We start from the raw sequence: 20,922 nt of genomic DNA, 5'->3' as shown, positions 1-20,922 counted from the left end.
CAGTCCGTGCCTTCAAATATGAAGAGAGAACCAGGAAAAGGGAAAAGAATATATAAAATTAAACAAGTTAAAGTTTGGGTTTTTTTTTTTAAATTCAGGTTTACTATTTACAGATGTCTGATCATATAAATATGCATTCTAGAGCCAAAATTAGTGAGACCCATACTTCAAAATGGTAGTTAAGCTTGTCGGTATTGCTTACTTAGACTTTCAAAAAGCTTTTTATAAAATGTCTCTAATAAGAGTTTTGGAGTAGCAGCCGTGTTAGTCTGTATTCGCAAAAAAAGGAATACTTGTGGCGCCTTAGAGAATAACCAATTTATTTGAGCATAAGCTTTCGTGAGCTACAGCTCACTTCATCGGATGCCTTCAGTTAGTTACCATCCCAGAGTCTGGATCAATCTACTGGCCAGCCAGATTGGTCGCAGAGGGGAGCAGGGCTCTGTCGGTCGCTATCCGATGCTTCTGGAGTGTGGCAAGACTAACCCAAAGTCCCATGGCCAGGCACCCTGTTCTTATAGTCTTTTTTTTTTTTTTTTTTTTTTCCCCCTTTGTTGATTTGTGACTGGTTACTTCTTAATTGGTGTATCTTTTTGATGTAAGCATTCTAATACACCTCCAAGAGGGTCATCCTGTCCTAGTTCCCATTTAATCAATTGTCCTGTCTTTAGGGGTGCCAGCCTTCACCTCAGAGTCCTCAATCTGCCCTTCCTTCATTATGGATGCGTGTTGATGGTTCTCTGATGTCCTTAAGTCTCTTCACACTTTCTTAACCATCTGGCTATAACAATGGCCTTCACACCTTATCTTTTCCTGATGCGTGCATTCCTCATTCACACAAACAGTGTTTTACAGAGACCTTCAAAGGTATACAGCACTTTTTATGTTATGCAAGAAAGGCATTGTAAATTAAACCTTCCTCTAATCTCCTTAACATAGACACAATACAAGACCTTGTCACTTACTAAACCTTAAAACAAAGAAATGTATATTTAACTAGAGTGCCTAATTTGTAATACATATGGGAAGTATTGTAATACATAGTAGACATAACTTATCCTAAAACAAAAGGGTGACCATAATCAGTCATAAGGATTGTTCTGGTCTGTCCCTGCCTTAACATCAGTACAGACACTGTCAGTCTGTCAGTTGCATTTCTACCAATGTCCCAGAGGGTTATTCCTTTCTGTTATTCCAATGGGGTGGCTGATAAAATGAAATCAAGACGTACATTAATTCTTATAGTACAAATATAAAATCCTGCTCCTACACATACTTCAATCTTGTGATACCTTCTAGCAGCAAGATTCAAGTAAATATGCTGTAAAAAAACAAATAAAATTGGACTGAAAAAATCTACTTCATCTTATTCCATGATTTAAAAATTCAGTCTATCCATAACTAAAGTCCCATTTTAACCCTGATTTGTCCCCTTTTGCTAAAATCCACAAAGTTACATAAAATCAGTCTCAAAATTGTCAGGCTGCAGGTGGAGGTATAGAATATTCCTACAAAATTTAAAGTGATTTGGGCAAGAGGTTGTTGAATTAGGAACTTCCCAAATTATATTGGGTGAATACAATTTGATGATAATTAATCCTTATTTAGCACTTTGTATTTATTAAATTTAGCCTGAAAGAGAGGTATATAATGGAAGTTTTTCCATTGACTTCAATAGGTGCCAAGATTTCACCTTACTGCCTTGGATCCTAGTGAGCTGTAGCTCACGAAAGCTTGTGCTCAAATAAATTTGTTAGTCTCTAAGGTGCCACAAGTACTCCTTTTCGAGTACTTATTTGCGAATACAGATTAACACGGTTGCTACTCTAAGACCTAATCTATGAAAAGTTATTGCATTTGCTTTTTGAGAAAGAGCAAGGGAATATCTTCTCTGTCCATTTTAGGTGTGCTTATTAGGGAACTCCTTGAGTGCAGAGTTTCCAGGTAAACAAAACAAATAAAACCCTCAAATAAAAAAAAATCCAAAATGGAAATCTGTAGTCCTTTTCTCTGCAGATGGTTACACTTTGATATCTTAATATCAAGAAACTACGATAATGGCAAAAAGAGTGACTAGAACTGAATAGAACAAATTTAGGCAATGTAATTTTCATTTCTTAGTAGTGTTCAGAGTGGTACAAATTGGGCTCTTTTCAAGGTGCCACATAGTTTATTGTAAGGCAGGAACACTTATTCTTGGTTACCTAGTAACATATTACTGTAAAATACAGGGACTTTCTTTTTTCTTCGTTTTATAATAACATTCCATTGGTACTTGTAATGTTCAAAATAGCAAATGCTACATAGTGAATAATTTTGTAGTATTTAAAGCAAAAAGGAACAATTAGATCATAGTCTGACTGTATATTGCCGTCCATTATATTTCACAGAGTTTCCCTTCTGTTGAGCCCAATAGCTTGTTTGACCAACGTGTAATTTGTGTTTTGACAAAAGCATATCTCCCAGAAGGGCATCCAGTCTTGATCTGAAGACATGAGGAGATGGAGAAACCACCACTTCTCGTAGTAGTTTGTTCCAATGGGCTATCACCCTCACTCAGACGTGAAAGTAATATAAAATTCTTACTGGTACGGGGTCGCAGAGCGGGCCCCTGGAAGGGGTGGGGCCTCAGGTGGAAGGGGCGGGGCTTGGGGGGTCAGCCTCCCCAAGCCAGCCCAGTCACGCTGGCCTCCTGGGGTTACGGTGGCGATTTTAAAAGGGCCCGGGGCTCCAGGCTGCAGCTACCATGGCAGCGACTGGAGCCCCGGGCCCTTTTAAATCGCTGGCCCCGAGGCAGCTGCCCCTTTTGCCCACCTGCCCCCAGTTGGAGGCCTGGGGGGCAAAAGGGGCAATGATGTTAAAGCGCTGTGGCAGCTACCGGCCCACTTTCATCCCTGCCCTCACTGTTAATATGTGCTTAACTTCTGATTTGAATTTGTCTAGTTTCAGTTTCCAGCCATTGATTCTTGTTATGCCTTTTTCTGCTAGATTAAAAAGCCCTTTAGTACCCGTTATTTTCTCCCTGTGAAGGTATTTGTAGTTATCAAGTCATCTCTGTTTTCAGTAGGGAAGGGTTTTCCATTCAAAACGTTTAAAAAATAGTTTGCAGCCTTCTGAGAAATTAAGCTTTTTGGCTGAAATCCTAACGATATAGATATTCTTATGCCAGTGGTGATTTTTATATGTATAAATGTTTTATTTTTCTCAGTTTTTGAGTTGAGTGGAAAAAAATCTTTTTTTAAAGAAAATTAACTTTGTGCCTAAGTAACTGAAAGAGAAGTGAAAACTTCCGAGGTGGAATATGACCAAGGCTCTGTGAATACTATTTCCCATGCTAAACTTAAGTAAAACAAATATTTGTGTATGCATAATCCATAACTCCTTGTTTTTTGTAGAGAGGAAATGGAACATTGTTCAATCGAAAAACCTGGAAAAAACAAAAGCAATTAAATGAGGGGGGAGGGGAAGCCTCCAAACTTAGCTAAAGTAACAGTAAGGTTGAACATTTAAATACACAACTCAGGAAGTTCCAAAAGTAGAATTAGGGCCATGAAAATGTGGTCTTTTTAGAGATTTCTTTGCAGAATCAGGATTTGAACTTGCTATAATTGCAGCTTATAACTTGTCAAACATTCCAAATGTTTGTAATGTAACTAACAGAGCTATCAGTGTTAAAAATTAAGACCACAATCCTACAACTTATTCCATGCAATGGATTCTTGTGCCAGATTCACAGTTCAAAATTAATGCCAAAGGAATATATGTGCCATATTGTGAGGCCTAGTTCAGCAGAGGCCTAATCACTGAATTGACAAATAAAATTCTACAGAGGAGCCATGGCTCAGTTTGCTGTTACTGATGTCTTCTTTAAAATGTAACTTACGGAATATTTTTCTAATGATAGGTGTCTTTTATGAAGTGTCTTATGTCCTATTTTTTTTGGTCTTAACCATGTGTTTATATTTGCTATGGCAAATAAAGCAATTTAAAAATAATTTTTAAGCTGTTAAATAAACTCTCCTGCTTTAGAGAGACCACTGATTTTTTTTACTATACATCTCTACCCCGATATAACACGGTCTGCAGGAGCCAAAAATTTTTTACCGTGTTATATGTGAAACAACGTTATATCAAACTTGCTTTGGCCCCCCTGCTCCTTGTCCCCTGACCGCCCTCTCCAGAGACCCCAACTCCCTGTTTCCTGACTGCCCCGACCCCTATCCACTCCCCTGCCCCCTGACAGGCACTCACCAGCAGCGGTGGAAGCGGAGCACCCCAGCTCCAGCCTGCTCCACTCCACCAGCTCCCAGCCGTGGTGCTCCACTTCCTACCGCTGGTGAGTGCAGGGAGGTTGGGGAAAGGATGCCCCGCGCACTCACCGGCGGCAGGAAGCAGAGCGCCGTGGCTGGGAGCTGGTGGAGTGGAGTGGGCTGGGGCTGGGCTGCTCCGCTTCCGCCACTGCCGGTGAGTGTGGGGTGGGGGTGGGGAATCCCTTTTTCCCCCAAGCTCCCTCCCCCGAGCAACATGGCTGGGGTGAGGGAAGTGGAGCGGGCTGCTCCCGGCCCCCCGCCAATCACCCGGGCCACTCTGGGCCTGTGGGGCCCCCAAAAGTGGCCCCCCCATAGCTCCTGCCTCCCAGACCCAGGAGAGGGAGGGCCTGCTTTACCGTGTTGTATGCGAACCCATGTTATATTGGGTCGCGTTATATTGGGGTAGAGATGTATAAACTTTATTGCTTTAGCTAGACTCATAGACTTCAACGTCAGAAGGGACCATCATAATCATCTAGTCGAGTGGTTCTCAAAATGGGAGTCAGGACCCATCAGGGGGTCGCAAGGTTATTACATGGAGGGTTGCGAGCTGTCAGCCTCCCCCCCAAACCCCGCTTTGTATCCAGCATTTATAATGGTGTTAAATATATGAAAACGTGTTTTTAAGTAAAAAGGGGACTCACTCAGAGGCTTGCTCTGTGAAATGGGTCACCAGTACAAAAGTTTGAGAGCCACTGATCTAGTCGGACCTCCTGCACGTTGCCGGCCACAGAACCTCACCCGCTCCCGTAATAGACCCCTAACCTCTGGCTGAGTTACTGAAGTCTTCAAATCATGGTTAAAGACTAAGTTAAGAGAATTCACCATTTACACTTGTTTAAACCTGCAAGTGCACTGTGCTGCAGAGGAAGGCGAAACTAGTTAGTTTTAAAACTGAAAGTTGTGTAAGATTGGGAGGAAGGGGAGGGAAGGAGAGGATCTGATTTAAAGTAAATTTGATTATGCAGAGACAATTTAACTATATCAGAATTTGATTCGCCAGCTAGTTTAATGTCCACAAGAGAGCTGATTTGAAAAACGCTAACAAAATGTAGTTTTAATTGTAATGTGCTGATTTGGCAAAATCAAGATGTTTTGCAGAGACAGTTTGATTTTACCAAAGCTCCAGTGGAATCCAGGCAGGTTTCCAGTGGAACTCTGATTTCCTGCCAGCTCATCTTTCCTAGGTCTGTGGACTACCCTGAGGCCAAGGGACTCCAGGGCTTCTAGAGTCTGCATCTCTGGAGCAGCCTTGGAGTTGGGGAACCCAGGGCTTCCAGGGGTTGTAGCTCTGGAACAACCCACCATGCAGATTGCCCCATTGATGAGATTCAATTCCCTTGAAGAGAGAATTTTGAAATTTGTGTTCCTAATCAGAACAAAACCAAACGTCAAAATATTGCAGCAAAATGCAATTACCTTTCCTCAGCCAGCTCTAATAAGCCATGTGAATCAGATGCCTGACCTATTTAAATAGTTTTTCTAGGCACTTTCATTTCACCATGGAACAACTAAAATAAGTGTTCCACTCTAGTCAGCTAAATCTGTCTGTTAAGGCTGTATTTAGTACATAAGAACTGTCATACTGGGTCAGACCAAAGGTCCATCAAGCCCAGTATCCTGTCCTCTGACAGTGGCCAACGGCAGATGCCCCAAAGGGAATGAAGAGATGGTTATCAAGTGATCCATGCCCTGTCACTCAATCCCAGCTTCTGGCAAACAGAAGCTAGGGACACCATTCCTGCCCATCCTGGCTAATAGCCATTGATGGACCTATCTTCCATGAATCTATCTAGCTCCCTTTTGAACCCCGTTATAGTACTGGCCTTCACAACACCATCTGGCAAGGAGTTCCACAGTTTGACAGTGCGTTGCTTGAAAAAAATACTTTCTTGTGTTTGTTTTAAACCTGCTGCTAATCTCATTTGGTGGCTGTAAGGGATGGCGGAAGACTTTGTTACGGCCTAGGTAGGGAACTTCCGCTTTCTCGGAGCCGACGGGTCACTGTAGGACATGGATAACCAGCTATAACCGGCTTTAGGCCGGTTCTGTCTGCCCTATATGGCCCTTTGCCAGTTTGCGGAAAGCCCCTTTAGGAAAGTACCTAATTTTATATTCATGAGCTGTTTGTGTGTACTGCTTATTATGGCTCGCTGGTCACTCTTTCTTTGGACTCCGTCCCAGGCAGCGCTCCGGTGCGCTGGGTTCCCCGCCTCCGTGACAGCAACGCTTGGAGTCCCCGTTGCGGGTGCGTCACTTACCTTCAATAAAGCCAATAACTCGCTGCTTTGCTGTGTGTAGGCCTCGTTCTTTCGGAGCACTCCTGATAGGCCTGCGGCCTAGCACAGAACAGTGGTCCTTTGTTCTTATATTATAAGGAGTAAATAACACTTCCTTATTTACTTTCTCTATACCACTCATGATTTTATAGACCTCTATCATATCCCCCCTTAGTCATCTCTTTTCCAAGCTGAAAAGTCCCAATCTTATTAATTTCTCCTCATATGGAAACTGTTCTATACCCCTAATAATTTTTGTTGCCCTCTTCTGAACCTTTTCCAATTCCAGTATATTTTCTTTTTGAGATGGGGCGACCACATCTGCATGCAGTATTCAAGCTGAGGGCGTACTATGGATTTATATAGAGGCAATAAGATATTTTCTATCTTATTATAAATCCTTTTCTTGATGATTCCCAACATTCTGTTTGCTTTTTTGACTGCCGCTGCACATTGAGTGGGTGATTTCAGAGAACTATCCACAATGATTCCAAGATCTTTTTCTTGAGTGGTAACAGCTAATTTAGACCCTATCGTGTATGTATAGTTAGGATTATGTTTTTCCATGTGCATTACTTTGCATTTATCAACATTAAATTTCATCTGCCATTTTGTTGCCCAGTCACGCAGTTTTGTGAGATCCTTTTGGAGGTCTTCGCAGTCTGCCTGGGATTTAACTATCTTGAGTAGTTTTGTATCATTCCATATTGTATTATTCCATAGTTGCCAGTGCTATTAGTTTTGTAATGCTTTTTCTTGTCAAGGTGAACATCTGCATTTGTGACTTTCTGGAAAAATTGTTGCTATGCCTACTGTAGCTGTTTATAAATTTACTTATCCCAGGATACTAACAGTTGTTATGGATGATTTGATTCTGACCACAGTCAAAAAATTACTTTCACCTTTTAATGGATGTTTTGCAAGAGCTGTCGCTTGCTTGCTTTTATTTCTAACTAAATATTTGTCCCTGCCACAAAATGAAATTGGTATTTGTTTCCTAGTAACAAAGTTTTTTGGTATCTCCATTTTTTTTTCTTTGTGGGGATCTGGGATTTGTATTGCATAGTACTGATTCAGGCATCTGTGCAGTACCTTTACAGATAATCACTGAGTAGTGCCAAAATAGCCGGCAGCTTACGTTGGAACTGGACCTGCTCTCAATGCTGGGAAAAATGGCAAGTGTGATGGCACGCTAACTTTAGAGGTTTTTCGTTGTTTATAATCCGCTGATCCCTAGGATAGTGCTGGGGATACTTCATGGTAGAACGAGTCACATTACTGATAACAGAACAACTTTTCCTCTAGTTTAAGTAGGTCTTTAGGGCTTTCTTTTTAAAAAGGTCATTTGCACTTTGGCACTCTGCTTTTTCAGCTGAGTTTGAGATTTCTAATTCTGATGGTCTATAGGCTCAACATGCTGCTGGGTTAATCTTGTGCCTATATTATTTCTGGTACACATATATTCAGTACTCCTGGGGGAATTCTGTACCAAAAATTAAAAAATTCTACGCACAATGTTTTAAAATTCTGCATATTTTATTTGTCAAAATAACACAATATAATCACTCTGGTTTCAATTATTTCGGTAATTTATTTAAACTACAATACAATGGATGGAGAATGGGAGTGGGGAGCATTGAAGGAAATCCCCAACCCCCCTTGCCTAATAGTAATGTGGCTAGGTTTGACCCTTTATTCTAGTTATTAGTTAACAAATATATGCAGCCATATGCTCAGTGTTACATCACAGGCAACTGAAGAGCAAGTGAGGGCTGGGGAATCAAACTCACAATTTATATTGGCTACTGACCATCTCCAGAAAGGTCAGTAGCAAACCGTTCATAGAGCACATTTTGATGGGAAATTTTCCAGTCAAAAAATTTAGACCAGATCTAATCACGAAAGCACCATAAGCATTTATAAGGCCATACTGTCCATTACACCCTTCTGGCAATGTGAAGGAGCTTTAAAACTTTAACACCTATTTTATACTCCTGGAGGAATTAACAAAAACAATGGGAACAATTCACTAAGCACGCAGGATGCTACATTCTGCTCTGCCTGAGGGGATAGAGCCTATTCCATGCCTACCTCCTCAGAAACACCCTGAAGCCCTGCCCCTCCATGCTGAGCATGATGCAATAGCAAGCAAGAAGGACAGTGTCTGTCTGTCTATCTGTGTCTCTCACTTGCACGACTGCCCAGCGCCCTTCCTCCCTCCCCTGCCCCCCCCCCCCCCCCCCCCCCCCCCCCCCCCCCCCCCCCCCCCCCCCCCCCCCCCCCCCCGTGGTGACTTACCTCTCTACCAGCTGCTCCGGGCGCTCAAGCCACCCTACCTGTGCTTCCGGTGAGGGTCACATGATCACTCTTGCAGCTTCCCTTTGCTTTCCTTTCAGAAATAATTTTTCTGCAGGGAAGCAAAGAAACCTGCGGACAACATGAACTCTGCGTACGCGCAGTGAGGCAGAATTCCCCCAGGAGTGATTCAGATTTCTAATTTGTTTTATTGGTTAGTAGTTAATGTTAGAAGAATGTCTCCCTTTGCTTATCTTCAACAAGAATTCTAAATATTAGAACTTTCTGTAGACTTTCATGGATCTATTAGCATCTTATTGTCAAATACAGCAAGATATTTTCATGTGGATTTGTTGAAGAAGCTGGAGACACCTTTGAAACAAATCTTTTAAAATTGTTCTGAGACACATTATTCCATTGGATGACTGTCAGAAGGACACGGAAAAAGGGTATTTATCGAGAGCAAAAGGTATTAGGAAATAAAATGTGTTACTTCTTTCTACTTATATTGGATAGTATCTCATATAAGTCTTGTACTGTAAGTCAAAACAGTCTATCCAGTTTTTCTGTAACTGATTAATTTATGGTGGTTTCAGTTAAACTTACATCAACTTAAGGAAAGTTTCCTGTGCAAGCAAGTCTACAGAATGCAGCTTTGTCTAAAACATCTAAGAAATGTTATCACTGTACTTTTACCGAGGTTGTCATCCATTAAATTGCAAAGTGTTCCTTAAGTTCTTTTTTTATTTAAATTCTGTATTTGAGATAGTGTTACGTGTGATGGGAGTAAAAGTTATTTGTTACAGGAGTATACCCTTCCCTCCACTTTAAATAACTTCAAAAAGAAAAGGAGTACTTGAGGCACCTTAGAGACTAACAAATTTATTTGAGCATAAGCTTTCGTGAGTGAGCTGTAGCTCATGAAAGCTTATGCTCAAATAAATTTGTTAGTCTCTAAGGTGCCACAAGTACTCCTTTTCTTTTTGCGGATACAAACTAACACGGCTGCTACTCTGAAACCGTTTAAATAACTTGTATTTTTCGGGGGGAAGGCATTATGTGCTTTATAAATTACATAATTACCTATGGATATGGAAATACAGACCAACCTAGAGGCAAAAGCCCATGTGTTGAAGAGGCAATATTAAAAAAGAGAAAGGGGTTCTTAATAGGCTGGGTAAAAGATACTGCAGTCAGCTGATAAAATTTTCATAATCAAGCTCTGGTAGAGATACCAACATATATTTTTTGTTCATTTCTTTATTCTGATATTTGTTTTTTAACCAGGTAGTGTTCTTCTATACCTCATCAACCCCAAATTTAGATTAGTTCCGGGTTACAGTCACTTTCCAGACTTAGGAGTAAGTAGGGCTTTCGATTAATGGCAGTTAACTCACGCGATTAACTCAAAAAATTAACTGTGATTTAAAAAATTAATCGCGATTAATTGCACTTTTAAACAATAGAATACCAATTGAAATTTATTAAATTTTTTAGATGTTTTTCTACATTTTCAAATATATTGATTTCTCCTACAACACAGAATAAAAAGTGTACAGTGCTCACTTTGTATTATTTTTATCACAAATATTTGCACTGTAAAAATAATAAACAAAAAGAATAGTATTTTTCAATTCACCTCATACAAGTACTGTAGTGCAACCTCTTTATCATGAAAGTGTAACTTAGAATTATAGAATCCTAGAATATCAGGATTGGAAGGGACCTCAGAAGGTCATCTAGTCCAATCCCCAGCTCAAAGCAGGACCAATGCCCAACTAAATTATCCCAGCCAGGGCTTTGTCAAGCCTCACCTTAAAAACTTCCAAGGAAGGAGATTCCACCATCTCCTTAGGTAACGCATTCCAGTGCTTCACCATCCTCCTAGTGAAATTTTTTTTCCTAATATCCAACCTAAACCTCCCCCACTGCAACTTGAGACCATTACTCCTTGTTCTGTCATCTGCTACCGGGGAGAACAGTCTAGATCCATCCTCTTTGGAACCCCCTTTCAGGTAGTTGAAAGCAGTTGTCAAATCGCCCCTCATTCTTCTCTTCCGCAGACTAAACAATCCCAGTTCCCTCAGTCTCTCAACATAAGTCATGTGTTCCAGTCCCCTAATTATTTTTGTTGCCCTCCGCTGGACGTTTTCCAATTTTTCCACATCCTTCTTGTAGTGTGGGGCCCAAAACTGGACACAGTACTCCAAATGAGGCCTCACCAATGTTGAATAGAGGGGAGCGATCGCGTCCCTCGATCTGCTGGCAATGCCACTACTTATACATCCCAAAATGCCATTGGCCTTCTTGGCAACAAGGGCACACTGTTGACTCATATCCAGCTTCTCATCCACTAGGTCCTCTTCTGCAGAACTGCTGCCTAGCCATTCGGTCCCCAGTCTGTAGCTGTGCATGGGATTCTTCCATCCTAAGTGCAGGACTCTGCACTTGTCCTTGCTGAACTTCTTCAGATTTCTTTTGTCCCAATCCTCTAATTTGTCTAGGTTCCTCTGTATCCTATCCCTGCCCTCCAGCGTATCTACCTCTCCTCCCAGTTTAGTGTCATTTGCAAACTTGCTGAGAGTGCAATTCATGCCATCTCCAGATCCTTAATGAAGATATTGAACAAAACCGGCCCCAGGACCAATCCTTGGGGCACTCCCCTTGATACCAGCTGCCAACTAGACATGGAGCCATTGATCACTACCCGTTGAGCCTGACGATCTAGCCAGCTTTCTATCCACCTTATAGTCCATTCATCCAGCTCATACTTCTTTAACTTGCTGGCAAAAATACTGTGGGAGACCGTATCAAAAGCCTTGGTAAAGTCAAGGAACAACACATCCACTGCTTTCTCCTCATTCACAGAGCCAGTTATCTTGTCACAGAAGGCAATTAGATTAGTCAGGCATGACTTGCCCTTGGTGAATCCATGCTGACTGTTCCTGATCACTTTCCTCTCCTTTTAAGTGCTTCAGAATTGATTCCTTGAGGACCTGCTCCATGATTTTTCCAGGGACTGAGGTGAGGCTGACTGGCCTGTAGTTCCCCAGATCCTCCTCCTTCCCTTTTTTAAAGATGGGCACTACGTTAGCCTTTTTCCAGTCGTCCGGGACCTTCCCTGATCGCCATGAGTTTTCAAAGATAATGGTCAATGGCTCTGCAATCACATCCGCCAACTCCTTTAGCACTCTCAGATGCAGTGCATCCAGCCCCATGGACTTGTGCATGTCCAGCTTTTCTAAATAGTCCCGAACCACTTCTTTCTCCACAGAGGGCTGTGGAGCACACCCTATGCTGTGCTGCCCAGTGCAGTAGTCTGGGAGCTGACCTTGTTCGTGAAGACAGAAGCAAAAAAAGCATTGAGTACATTAGCTTTTTCCACATTCTCTGTCACTAGGTTGCCTCCCTCGTTCAATAAGGGGCCCACACTTTCCTTGACTTTCTTCTTGTTGCTAACATACCTGAAGAAACCCTTCTTGTTACTTTTAACCTCTCTTGCTAGCTGCAACTCCAAGTGTGATTTGGCCTTCCTGATTTCACTCCTGCATGCCCGAGCAATATTTTTATACTCCTTCGTGGTTGTTTGTCCAATCGTCCACTTCTTGTAAGCTTCTTTTTTGTGTTTAAGATCAGCGAGGATCTCACTGTGAAGCCAAGCTGGTCACCTGCCATATTTACTATTCTTTCTACATGTCGGGATGATTTGTCCCTGTAACCTCAATAAGGATTCTTTAAAATACAGCCAGCTCTCCTGGACTCCTTTTTCCCCTCATGTTGTTCTCCCAGGGGATTCTGCCCATCAGTTCCTGAGGGAATCAAAGTCTGCTTTTCTGAAGTCCAGGGTCCGTATTCTGCTGCTCTCCTTTCTTCCTTGTGTCAGGATCCTGAACTCGACCATCTCATGGTCACTGCCTCTCAGGTTCCCTTACAAATGCAGATTTTTTTTTTTGTTACATAACCACACTCAAAAACAAAACAATGTAAAATTTAGTTCCTACAATTCCACTCAGTCCTACTTCTTGTTCAACCAATTGCTAAGACAAACAAGTTTGTTTATATTTACGGGAAATACTGCTGACTGGACTTATGACTCATTTTCCTCTTTACACTCCCCAGAAGATCATGACGGCAGGTTGCTCCTATCTGGAAACAGGGAGTATCCAGTCTCCATTGAAAAAAAGGGGTAGTCTGATCAAGAAAGGGAGTGATTTTTAATAATTCTTAATAAGTCTGCTAATGGGCATGTTGATCTCCGTGATATCTTTTAATGCAATATGGAAAAACGTGGATACTTTTCTTGGGCCTGATAGAAAGCCCACTGAAGTTAGATTCTTTTCATTTACTTCAGTGGCATTTGGATCAGAGCCAGAAGGCAACATGGGAGACAGCAAAAAATCTGAGGCATTGCATATAAGACCCAATGACCAAAACAGAGATATTGAGGAGAAACATACGGCTTCTGTTACATTAGAAAAGTCAACACCAAGTAGAACTTGCTGTGCAGAAAAGAATACATAATTCATGACTTACTATTAGGGCCACGTCTGCCACCCTATCTCACATAGAGTAATACAGTACTCCACGTTGTCCCATTGAAGAAAATTGGACAAACTGTGGTGTAAGATACTTCTTAGTGCAAGTGTGGCAGGGTCTAGTGTTTCTTTGATCAGGTGTCCTCTTTCCCCTGTGAATTTAAATTGGATCTATTTATCCCTGGAGAGGTAGGGCAATTTTGTGGCCAGAACAATTCCTAATCCTCTCTCCCTCTCTTTGGATTTATATTGCCACTCATCATAAAATGTGAGTGCTTTCTGTTCTAAAACTGATAGAAGTAGTGAAGGCACTGGATGAATACGAGGTGTGACCTATTTTGGACAGAATTATTTTTGTTTAAATCTCCAAGAAATACAGTGTTACCCAGGGCAAAATTATTATAGACTCTTAGTTTATAAACTCTTGTTCTAATTTGTGGAAAAATGTTTTAGGAGCATGATCTTTTTGTTTTCTATTTTTCCTTAGTTATTTGAGCTGTTAGGCCCTGAGGGCTTTGAACTCATAGAGAAACTCCTACAGAATAGGACTATGATTGTGGAGAGATCTCTGTCCTGGCCAAATGATTATAAGCTGCAGTCTCTACAAGGTAAGAAACTGTTGAAATCTTTTCAAAATCGATTGAAGTCAGAGTTTTTGAGTTTTAAACTGCCTGATTAGATAAATCAAACAAGTTTTCTTTATCCCATTAAAAAGTTTTCACTATATGCATATATTGAAGAAGGGAGCATGCTTTGCTTGCCTCTAATTTTGAATTAAAAAAATAATAGTCTCTTTCGTTTTACTCTCCAATGCTCATTTTTTACCATAGACATTGTGTTGCTCCTTCACCAGATTGTCATGCAGCTGAGTCGATGTTTGGTTATTCTTCGTGTTGCTTTCACCGCATGCTCCTATTGCTCAAATACAAGTCACAGGAGAGTAGCACCTTTGCATTGTAGCCACTTTTCAAAAGAATGATGTGTGAAGAAAGGTCAAGGTGGTTTGTTTTTATAAAGTACATTGCCTTGCATTATAAATAATTAATTTTAAATCAGTGTTATAAAGTAAAGAAAAAATGTCTGAGCGCTCAGGAAAGGCAATAATCCAGGCTATGACACTGACTCCACCCAAACTTTCATGGGACAATTATGGTAGAAATGACAGAAAAGCAAGAGACTGAGCCAGCCGCCTCCTGTAGAAGTTCCCCAAGTGTATGGAGGTTCCAAGCCGCCACCTTATTTATCTTCCTTCAGCTCCTTCCTCACCTTTCACCTCTATTGCAAGGAGTACAGAAAATTGCTATCTGGTAAAGGCTAAGCAGGTGACATGCTTTGATTGCGGCTACTAATTGGCTAAGAACTGTGCACAGTGCTATGCTGTCCTAAAACATCCGATTGTTTTTGTTACCCTGTTTTCCCCCATCTTCCCACTTGTTTCTCACCCTCATGTCGTATCTTTTTTTTTTAAATTGGAAACCATATGGAATGGAAACATTCATTTTGTATATGCCCACACGGTATACAGCAGAATGGGGGCCTAACCTGCTTGAGGCCTTCAGGTCCCACGGCAATATAAAGTTAATGACTGTGGTGCTCAGTTGAGAACCCACCTAGTGATCTGCTGGTTAAAGACTTGGGAGCAGGAAAAGATATCTCAGCTGAAAAAAAGTAGAGCGATCTGCCAAGACATCAGTGGTTTTTCCAGTTCCCTGAAGGCATTATAAACTGCACAGACAGTGGAGACACTACTAACTGTCCTGCAGAACCTACATGTCGCAGCTCTCTCAGGCCACCAGGAGAAGCTGATGGTTAGATTGGTGAGAGAGAAGCTGCTCATACCTGGGCTTCTTGCACACTACCTATATCAGTTCACTTGTTACCGAGTCAGTTACAACAGTCGGAAGCAGTACTTGTTTGACTGTACTGCAGATTATATTAATAAATATGTGCCCAAAGTGTCCATCCAGAGATCCCAGTATGCCAGGAGTTGCCAAGAAATTTAAACTGAAGGATTTGGCAAGATGACCAGTTGGAGAAGGTGTTTTCACTCCTCTTTTTAGAATGGGAAACCCATGAATAGGATCATTACAATTAACTTAACCAGCGGTAAATTGCTTGTGGTTTCAGTTTTACAGATCCTAAATAGAAAGTTTTGCTAGCCTGTAAAACTTATGGCTGACAGTAGTAGACTGCAGAGCGGTGGTAGTTAGAGAAGAGTGGATTTATGTCACAATGTATGCCAGCCTTGTGGAGTTGGTAACCCATGTGGACTCTCAAATGGTCAGGGGATACTGTATTTTTCCTCAGTGTTCAATCTTTAGGTTGCGTGTTAGATTAAAGCCTGAGTGTGTAGAAAATATTTTTGTGCCAGTTAATTTGTCTCCCAATACACTAATTGCAAATATGAAGGAATTTTTTGGCAAAGGGTGGGCGGCACATAGGGTATGTGTGCACAGCCTGTGGCAGCAAGCTTCTCGGTCTGGGTTGAGTGACTCAGGCTTGCGGGACTCGCCCTATTGCACTAAAAATAGCTGTGTAGATTTTGCAGCTCGGGCTGGAGATCAGGCTCTGAAGCTTAGGGAGGTGAGTGGGTTCTGAGCCCAAGATCCAGCCTGACCCTTAACTTCAATATGCTGTCTACACTGCTATTTTTAGCATGGTAGCGCAAGCCCTGGGAGCCTGAGTCTGTCAACCTGAGCTGGGAGAAGGCATCTGCAGACTGGACCTTCTAGATCTTCCCAGAAAAAAAAATGGCAATAGGTGGAGCATGTGAGAAGGGCCCATAAGGGTAGTCTACAGTTTTTCAATGTTAATATTAAATAACAGAATTTTTAACATTGTTTGGTGCAGAGAGCCACTCTGGATAAATATGGCATCACAGCCATGTTTGGAAACAAATTTTTTTTTCTGTCTGCAGTATACGTTAGAATTCCTTTCTCTGCTTCTGAAACACAGCTATGTGTAGTATGAATACAGTGTATGGCAATGGAACATGACAGTGAAGAGTGGGCTGTTCTGGGTTTTGCAGATGCAGCCTGGGAATTTGTCTCAGATGAATTCCTAGTCCCGCCCCCAGTTTACCAAAATGCGTTTTTCAAAGGTTGGCCATAGTTTTATATTTGCAGAATTTAAAATTTGAGGAGTCAGTTGTAAGTTGGAAAAATTGTTGAAAGCAAATATGAGATATGAGGAATTGTAATTGTATTTAATAATTTCAGACCTAATTTACCTAAAATCATTTTCCTTTTGAAAGTTACATTTTAAATGAAAACAACTCTAGCAGAACATTGATTAAAAAAATGTATACCACTGTATTAAAAAAGCAACCATCAAAGAAACGAAATCCAATGTGTAGATCACTAAACACCTAACATGGATAGATTTTTTTTCCAGTCCAGGCATACCTAATACTTCCTGTTGATTAAATCTGTTAATGCCAAAACATTTCTTTACAGAAGAATAACTGTGTTAAATCAAGATGAGTCTATATTTTAACTGTACGTGTCTGATTTTTCTGTCAGAGTGGCATAGTCGATATTGCACGGGACTGTGACTTAGAACAGTGGTTTCCAACCTTTTCTCTGCCATGGCACGCCTTGAGACCTTGAATTATTTTGAGGCACAATACCATATTGTCTCCAAATGAACTCATGAATATTCACGAGCCAATCCAGAACAAGGCTAGCAGATTTAAAATCAAAACAACCATAGCAGCTAACGTTAGATCACAATCTGTCTTTTTTGTGCCAGAATTAACATTTTCAGCGGTGGAAACTAACAAACATTAAAACTCAGCCTGTTTTCGTCCAGAGTTCTGATACACAGTGGAGAAAGTGACATCCAGCCCCCACTTTCCCAGTTCAGCCCCACCCCTGACCTCTACTTCTCCTCCTGGGGTTCTTCCCTTCTCCCAACCCTGGGGGACTGTAGCGGAATACCCACTTCCCTTCTAGGCTGTGTGGGAGTGGCGGCTCCAGAGGCTCATACATAATATTTGAAAGAGGCCTTGTCCCGGAGAGCAAAAGTACAGAATGCAATCTGGCGCCGACACTAATTCAAATACAAGGCAAAGGTTTTTTTGTTCTCATTCTCACATGTAGTTTTTCAAAATATTCTGCAGCACGCCTGTTCAGGCCTGATGGCACACGGGTTGGGAAATACTGAACTAGGAGACCTGGGTTCTATTCCTGGCTCTGCCATGGACCAGCTGCTTGACTTTGGCCACGTCACATTACCTTTCTGTGGATCAGTTTCCCTATTTGTTAAATGGGGATGATAATACTGACCTAATTTATAAAAAAAAAAAAAAAAAAAAAAATCTATAAAAATAAATAATAAAAAATTTATGGTTTTATAGATTGTGGCCAACATTTTCAAACCTGGGTGCCTAAAGTTAAGCTCTTAAACTGATATTTACGCATCTAAATAAAATGTTTTTCAGAAGTGGTGAGCACTTGCAAATCTTACTGAAGTCCGTGTAAACTGCAGGTGTTTTGGCAGCTTTCATTTACATCAGGGCCAACGTTCTCAAAAGTGAGGGCCTACAGTTAGGAACCCAAGGCCATATTTAGGAGTTTAAAGCGGTAGGTTGATTTTTCAAAAGTAATGAGTGCTTAACAGCCTCTGTTCTCTTGAAAGAGCTATTTATCTATTCTACAGTCTTTGAAATCAGGTCATTTATTTACGTGCTTAAATGTGGACTTAGGAACCTGAATTATAGACTCTCACTTTGAAAATAATAGCCCTCATGCCTAAATATGTATTCAGAAGTCTAACTGTAGGCACCTAGATTTGAAAACTCTGGCCTGCTTATATCATAAAATAAGTTCCAGACTTCTATGCTAGGAACATCACTAGCTTTCTACCTACCGCTGATCTATATAACCTAATAGCTATGTTGGAAGAATCACCATTTTCCTTAGTGTATATATGTGAACTATGTAAGACTACTTTAAGTATCCCTCCCTTTGACTATACACAGCTAACTGCCTCCTTTCTAATGTGATGTAAGTGGAGTATTTGAGCATGTTTTAGAGTAAAATGTCTGATATAATGTATTTGCACAGCACCAACATGTGCATGGTGCTTTATAGATAAGTCAAGTAACAGGCTCTGCCCTGAGGAGTTCAGTCTGAATTAAACTTAATACAGTGAGAGATGGCAATAGATACAGGAAGGATGAGGATTACAACAGTAAGAGTTTGAGAAGTGATTAATATAATGTGTGTATCTTGACAGTTTCTCTTTAATGAATCATAACATCAGACTTATCTAATATGGATATTGAGAGAAGTGGGGGCTTAGTCTTTTGGATGTCAGTGTAGGTGGAAGGTATGTGCTGCAAAACTTTTACCCCCATCAGAATTTAACTCCTGGGTTTAGTTGTTGAAGCTGAATAATCTTCTGCAGAGCCAGAATTACCCAACCCCCATGCTCGTAGACACAGACTGCGTAGGGAAGAAATACATTGTGTCGGGTCTGTAACCAGTAGAACATCCATTATGCAGTGCAGCTACATTGGCTGGTACATTGGGAAGGGGCAGACAAAGGTGCCAACCAGTTTCCACTCCGATCTGCCCACTTCAGGCATTGGGTTGTGGGGGAGGAGTTGTTAGAAATTTTGTGGATCTTGCTTACTCTGATGGCATGGATATATGTCTTAGGGTAACAAGGGAGTAATTTTCAACCCTGTACACCCGTTCACCATCATGCTAGGTGTTTCACAATTTGGCCCCAAGTGCTGTTGAATGAAGAATTATGTAGTTGAACACATGAAGTGAAGCATAATATTTTCCTAATGATAATGTTTAAATTGTTTTCTCTCTGGGCATGGGCTGTCTTTTTCATTGTGTTTTGAAAGAACCTAGCACATTTGCAAACTAAATAATGCTAAACAATTTTAAGCATTAGTAGTCTGTCACAACTTGCGTTGTATTTTGAAAAAATTAACAACTTTTTAAAATCATTTAGAAAAATAAGTCAGTCTCTAATGTTCACAGAGAGCCTTATCTATTTCCATGTTGCAGAACAGTGTAAAAAACTCGTAGGGGACAACACTAAACCCAATTATGGTTGTCAAGTCACAATTCAGTCTGAACAAGAAAAGCTATTAATGAAACAATATCGTCGGGAAGAAAAACGAATTGCCAGACGAGAAAAACGAGCTGGGGAAGATGGAGAAAGTTTTGGAGAAGGACTAATGTGCTTTGATCCCAAGGAGCTGCGGATGCAAAGGTAATAAATGCCAAAAGTTGAAAAATGCTTGTGCTGTAATTGCAACTTTAATGTATCATAATCATTTATTTTCTTTTAGTTCACCTTTGGCGATTAGATGATTCTCACTTCAAGTCACGTCTTATTACAAGTCTAGAATTTTTTTTTGTATGAAAACCTTATTTTCTGGGATAAGAAAGCAGTCATCTGCTTAATTAGAATCTTCTTGGTTTCATCCACATGGGTTAGAGATGTAGATTAGGGAGATAAGCCATCTTCCTTGAGTGCTGTGCACACACCACTAGCTTAAGATTTATGAAGTCTGTACCAAGTGTTTCAAATCTCCTTCTCCCCCAGCCCCCAGATTAATGGGTATTGTTTTCCATGTTGTCATGTAAAAGTGGAGTCGGGGGGAGGGAAGGCAAGCAAATAAGGCATTGCCTTTGGTATTGAGAAAAACAGCAGTTGGAATTTTAAATATGGAGAATCATAAATTTTGATACACATTATGTACCTGGGAGTGAGAAGAACAAAAACATCAATAAGAACATTCTGTTACTATGATATTAACATACTGTATTTGTTTGTTGTTGTTTTATTTTTTGGCAAGGTAGGCCTGTGATTGGCAGAATTACTTCAGTTATTTTTCTCTTTACAGAGAACAATCACTTCTGAATGCTCGAAGTGTGCCGGTCCTAAGCAGGCAGAGAGAGATGAACTTTGAAAAAATTCATTATCCACATGTTTATGATTCCCAGGCTGAAGCTATGAGAACGTCAGCATTCATTGGGGGTGCAAAGGTATACCTTTGCTATATGACCTTTTCTCAACAATGCATTTATCCTAGTAAATAATATGCAGCTGGGTTTCTTTTGTTACCTCAGATGTTTTACTGCTAATTGAAGCACTGTACCAAATTTTGCTTCTGCAAATGGTTGAGTATTTTCATATATTTTATTTTCACTTAGACAATAATCTTTCTTCTGATGGGTTGGTTTTCACTTCCATGGAGACTTAAGTCTTTACATATATTTTTTTTTTCTTCCTCAGTTGTTTTTCAGAAGCTGTTGAATTGATTCTAACAAAATGTACACTTCCTGAAAATCCAGGCTTTTAATAATTTCCTCTCCTAAAATTTAATTAGACCTGTCATTTTTAACAGGAAACAAGTATTGTCTAATTCATCTCAGTTTTATGAATGAACCTCTGGATAGTAAAATGCTTGTGGTTTTTTCCCCCCATTTTTTGATTCTGTTGCTACCTGTACAAGTAATAAACATATAGGGATTT

The 20,922-nt window shown here is 40.7% G+C and overlaps 1 protein-coding gene across 4 annotated transcripts in view; it reads left to right on the top strand.

The window, feature by feature from the left end:
* ASCC3 (activating signal cointegrator 1 complex subunit 3) overlaps window positions 1–20,922 on the top strand; it is a 530,489-nt gene that overhangs the window by 72,232 nt on the left and 437,335 nt on the right. For all 4 annotated transcript variants that reach the window (XM_037894528.2, XM_037894526.2, XM_043542702.1 and 1 more), the window contains exons 5-7: window positions 13,907–14,027; window positions 19,446–19,653; window positions 20,291–20,432. In XM_037894528.2, coding sequence (XP_037750456.1) covers window positions 13,907–14,027; window positions 19,446–19,653; window positions 20,291–20,432 — 471 coding nt within the window. The remainder of the gene's footprint in view (window positions 1–13,906; window positions 14,028–19,445; window positions 19,654–20,290; window positions 20,433–20,922) is intronic.

Source organism: Chelonia mydas, chromosome 3 (genome assembly GCF_015237465.2).
Source record: "Chelonia mydas isolate rCheMyd1 chromosome 3, rCheMyd1.pri.v2, whole genome shotgun sequence".
Classification (NCBI taxonomy): domain Eukaryota; kingdom Metazoa; phylum Chordata; order Testudines; family Cheloniidae; genus Chelonia; species Chelonia mydas.
Note: the sequence above shows the minus strand (reverse complement) of the source record. Positions and strands in the feature narration are given on the sequence as shown.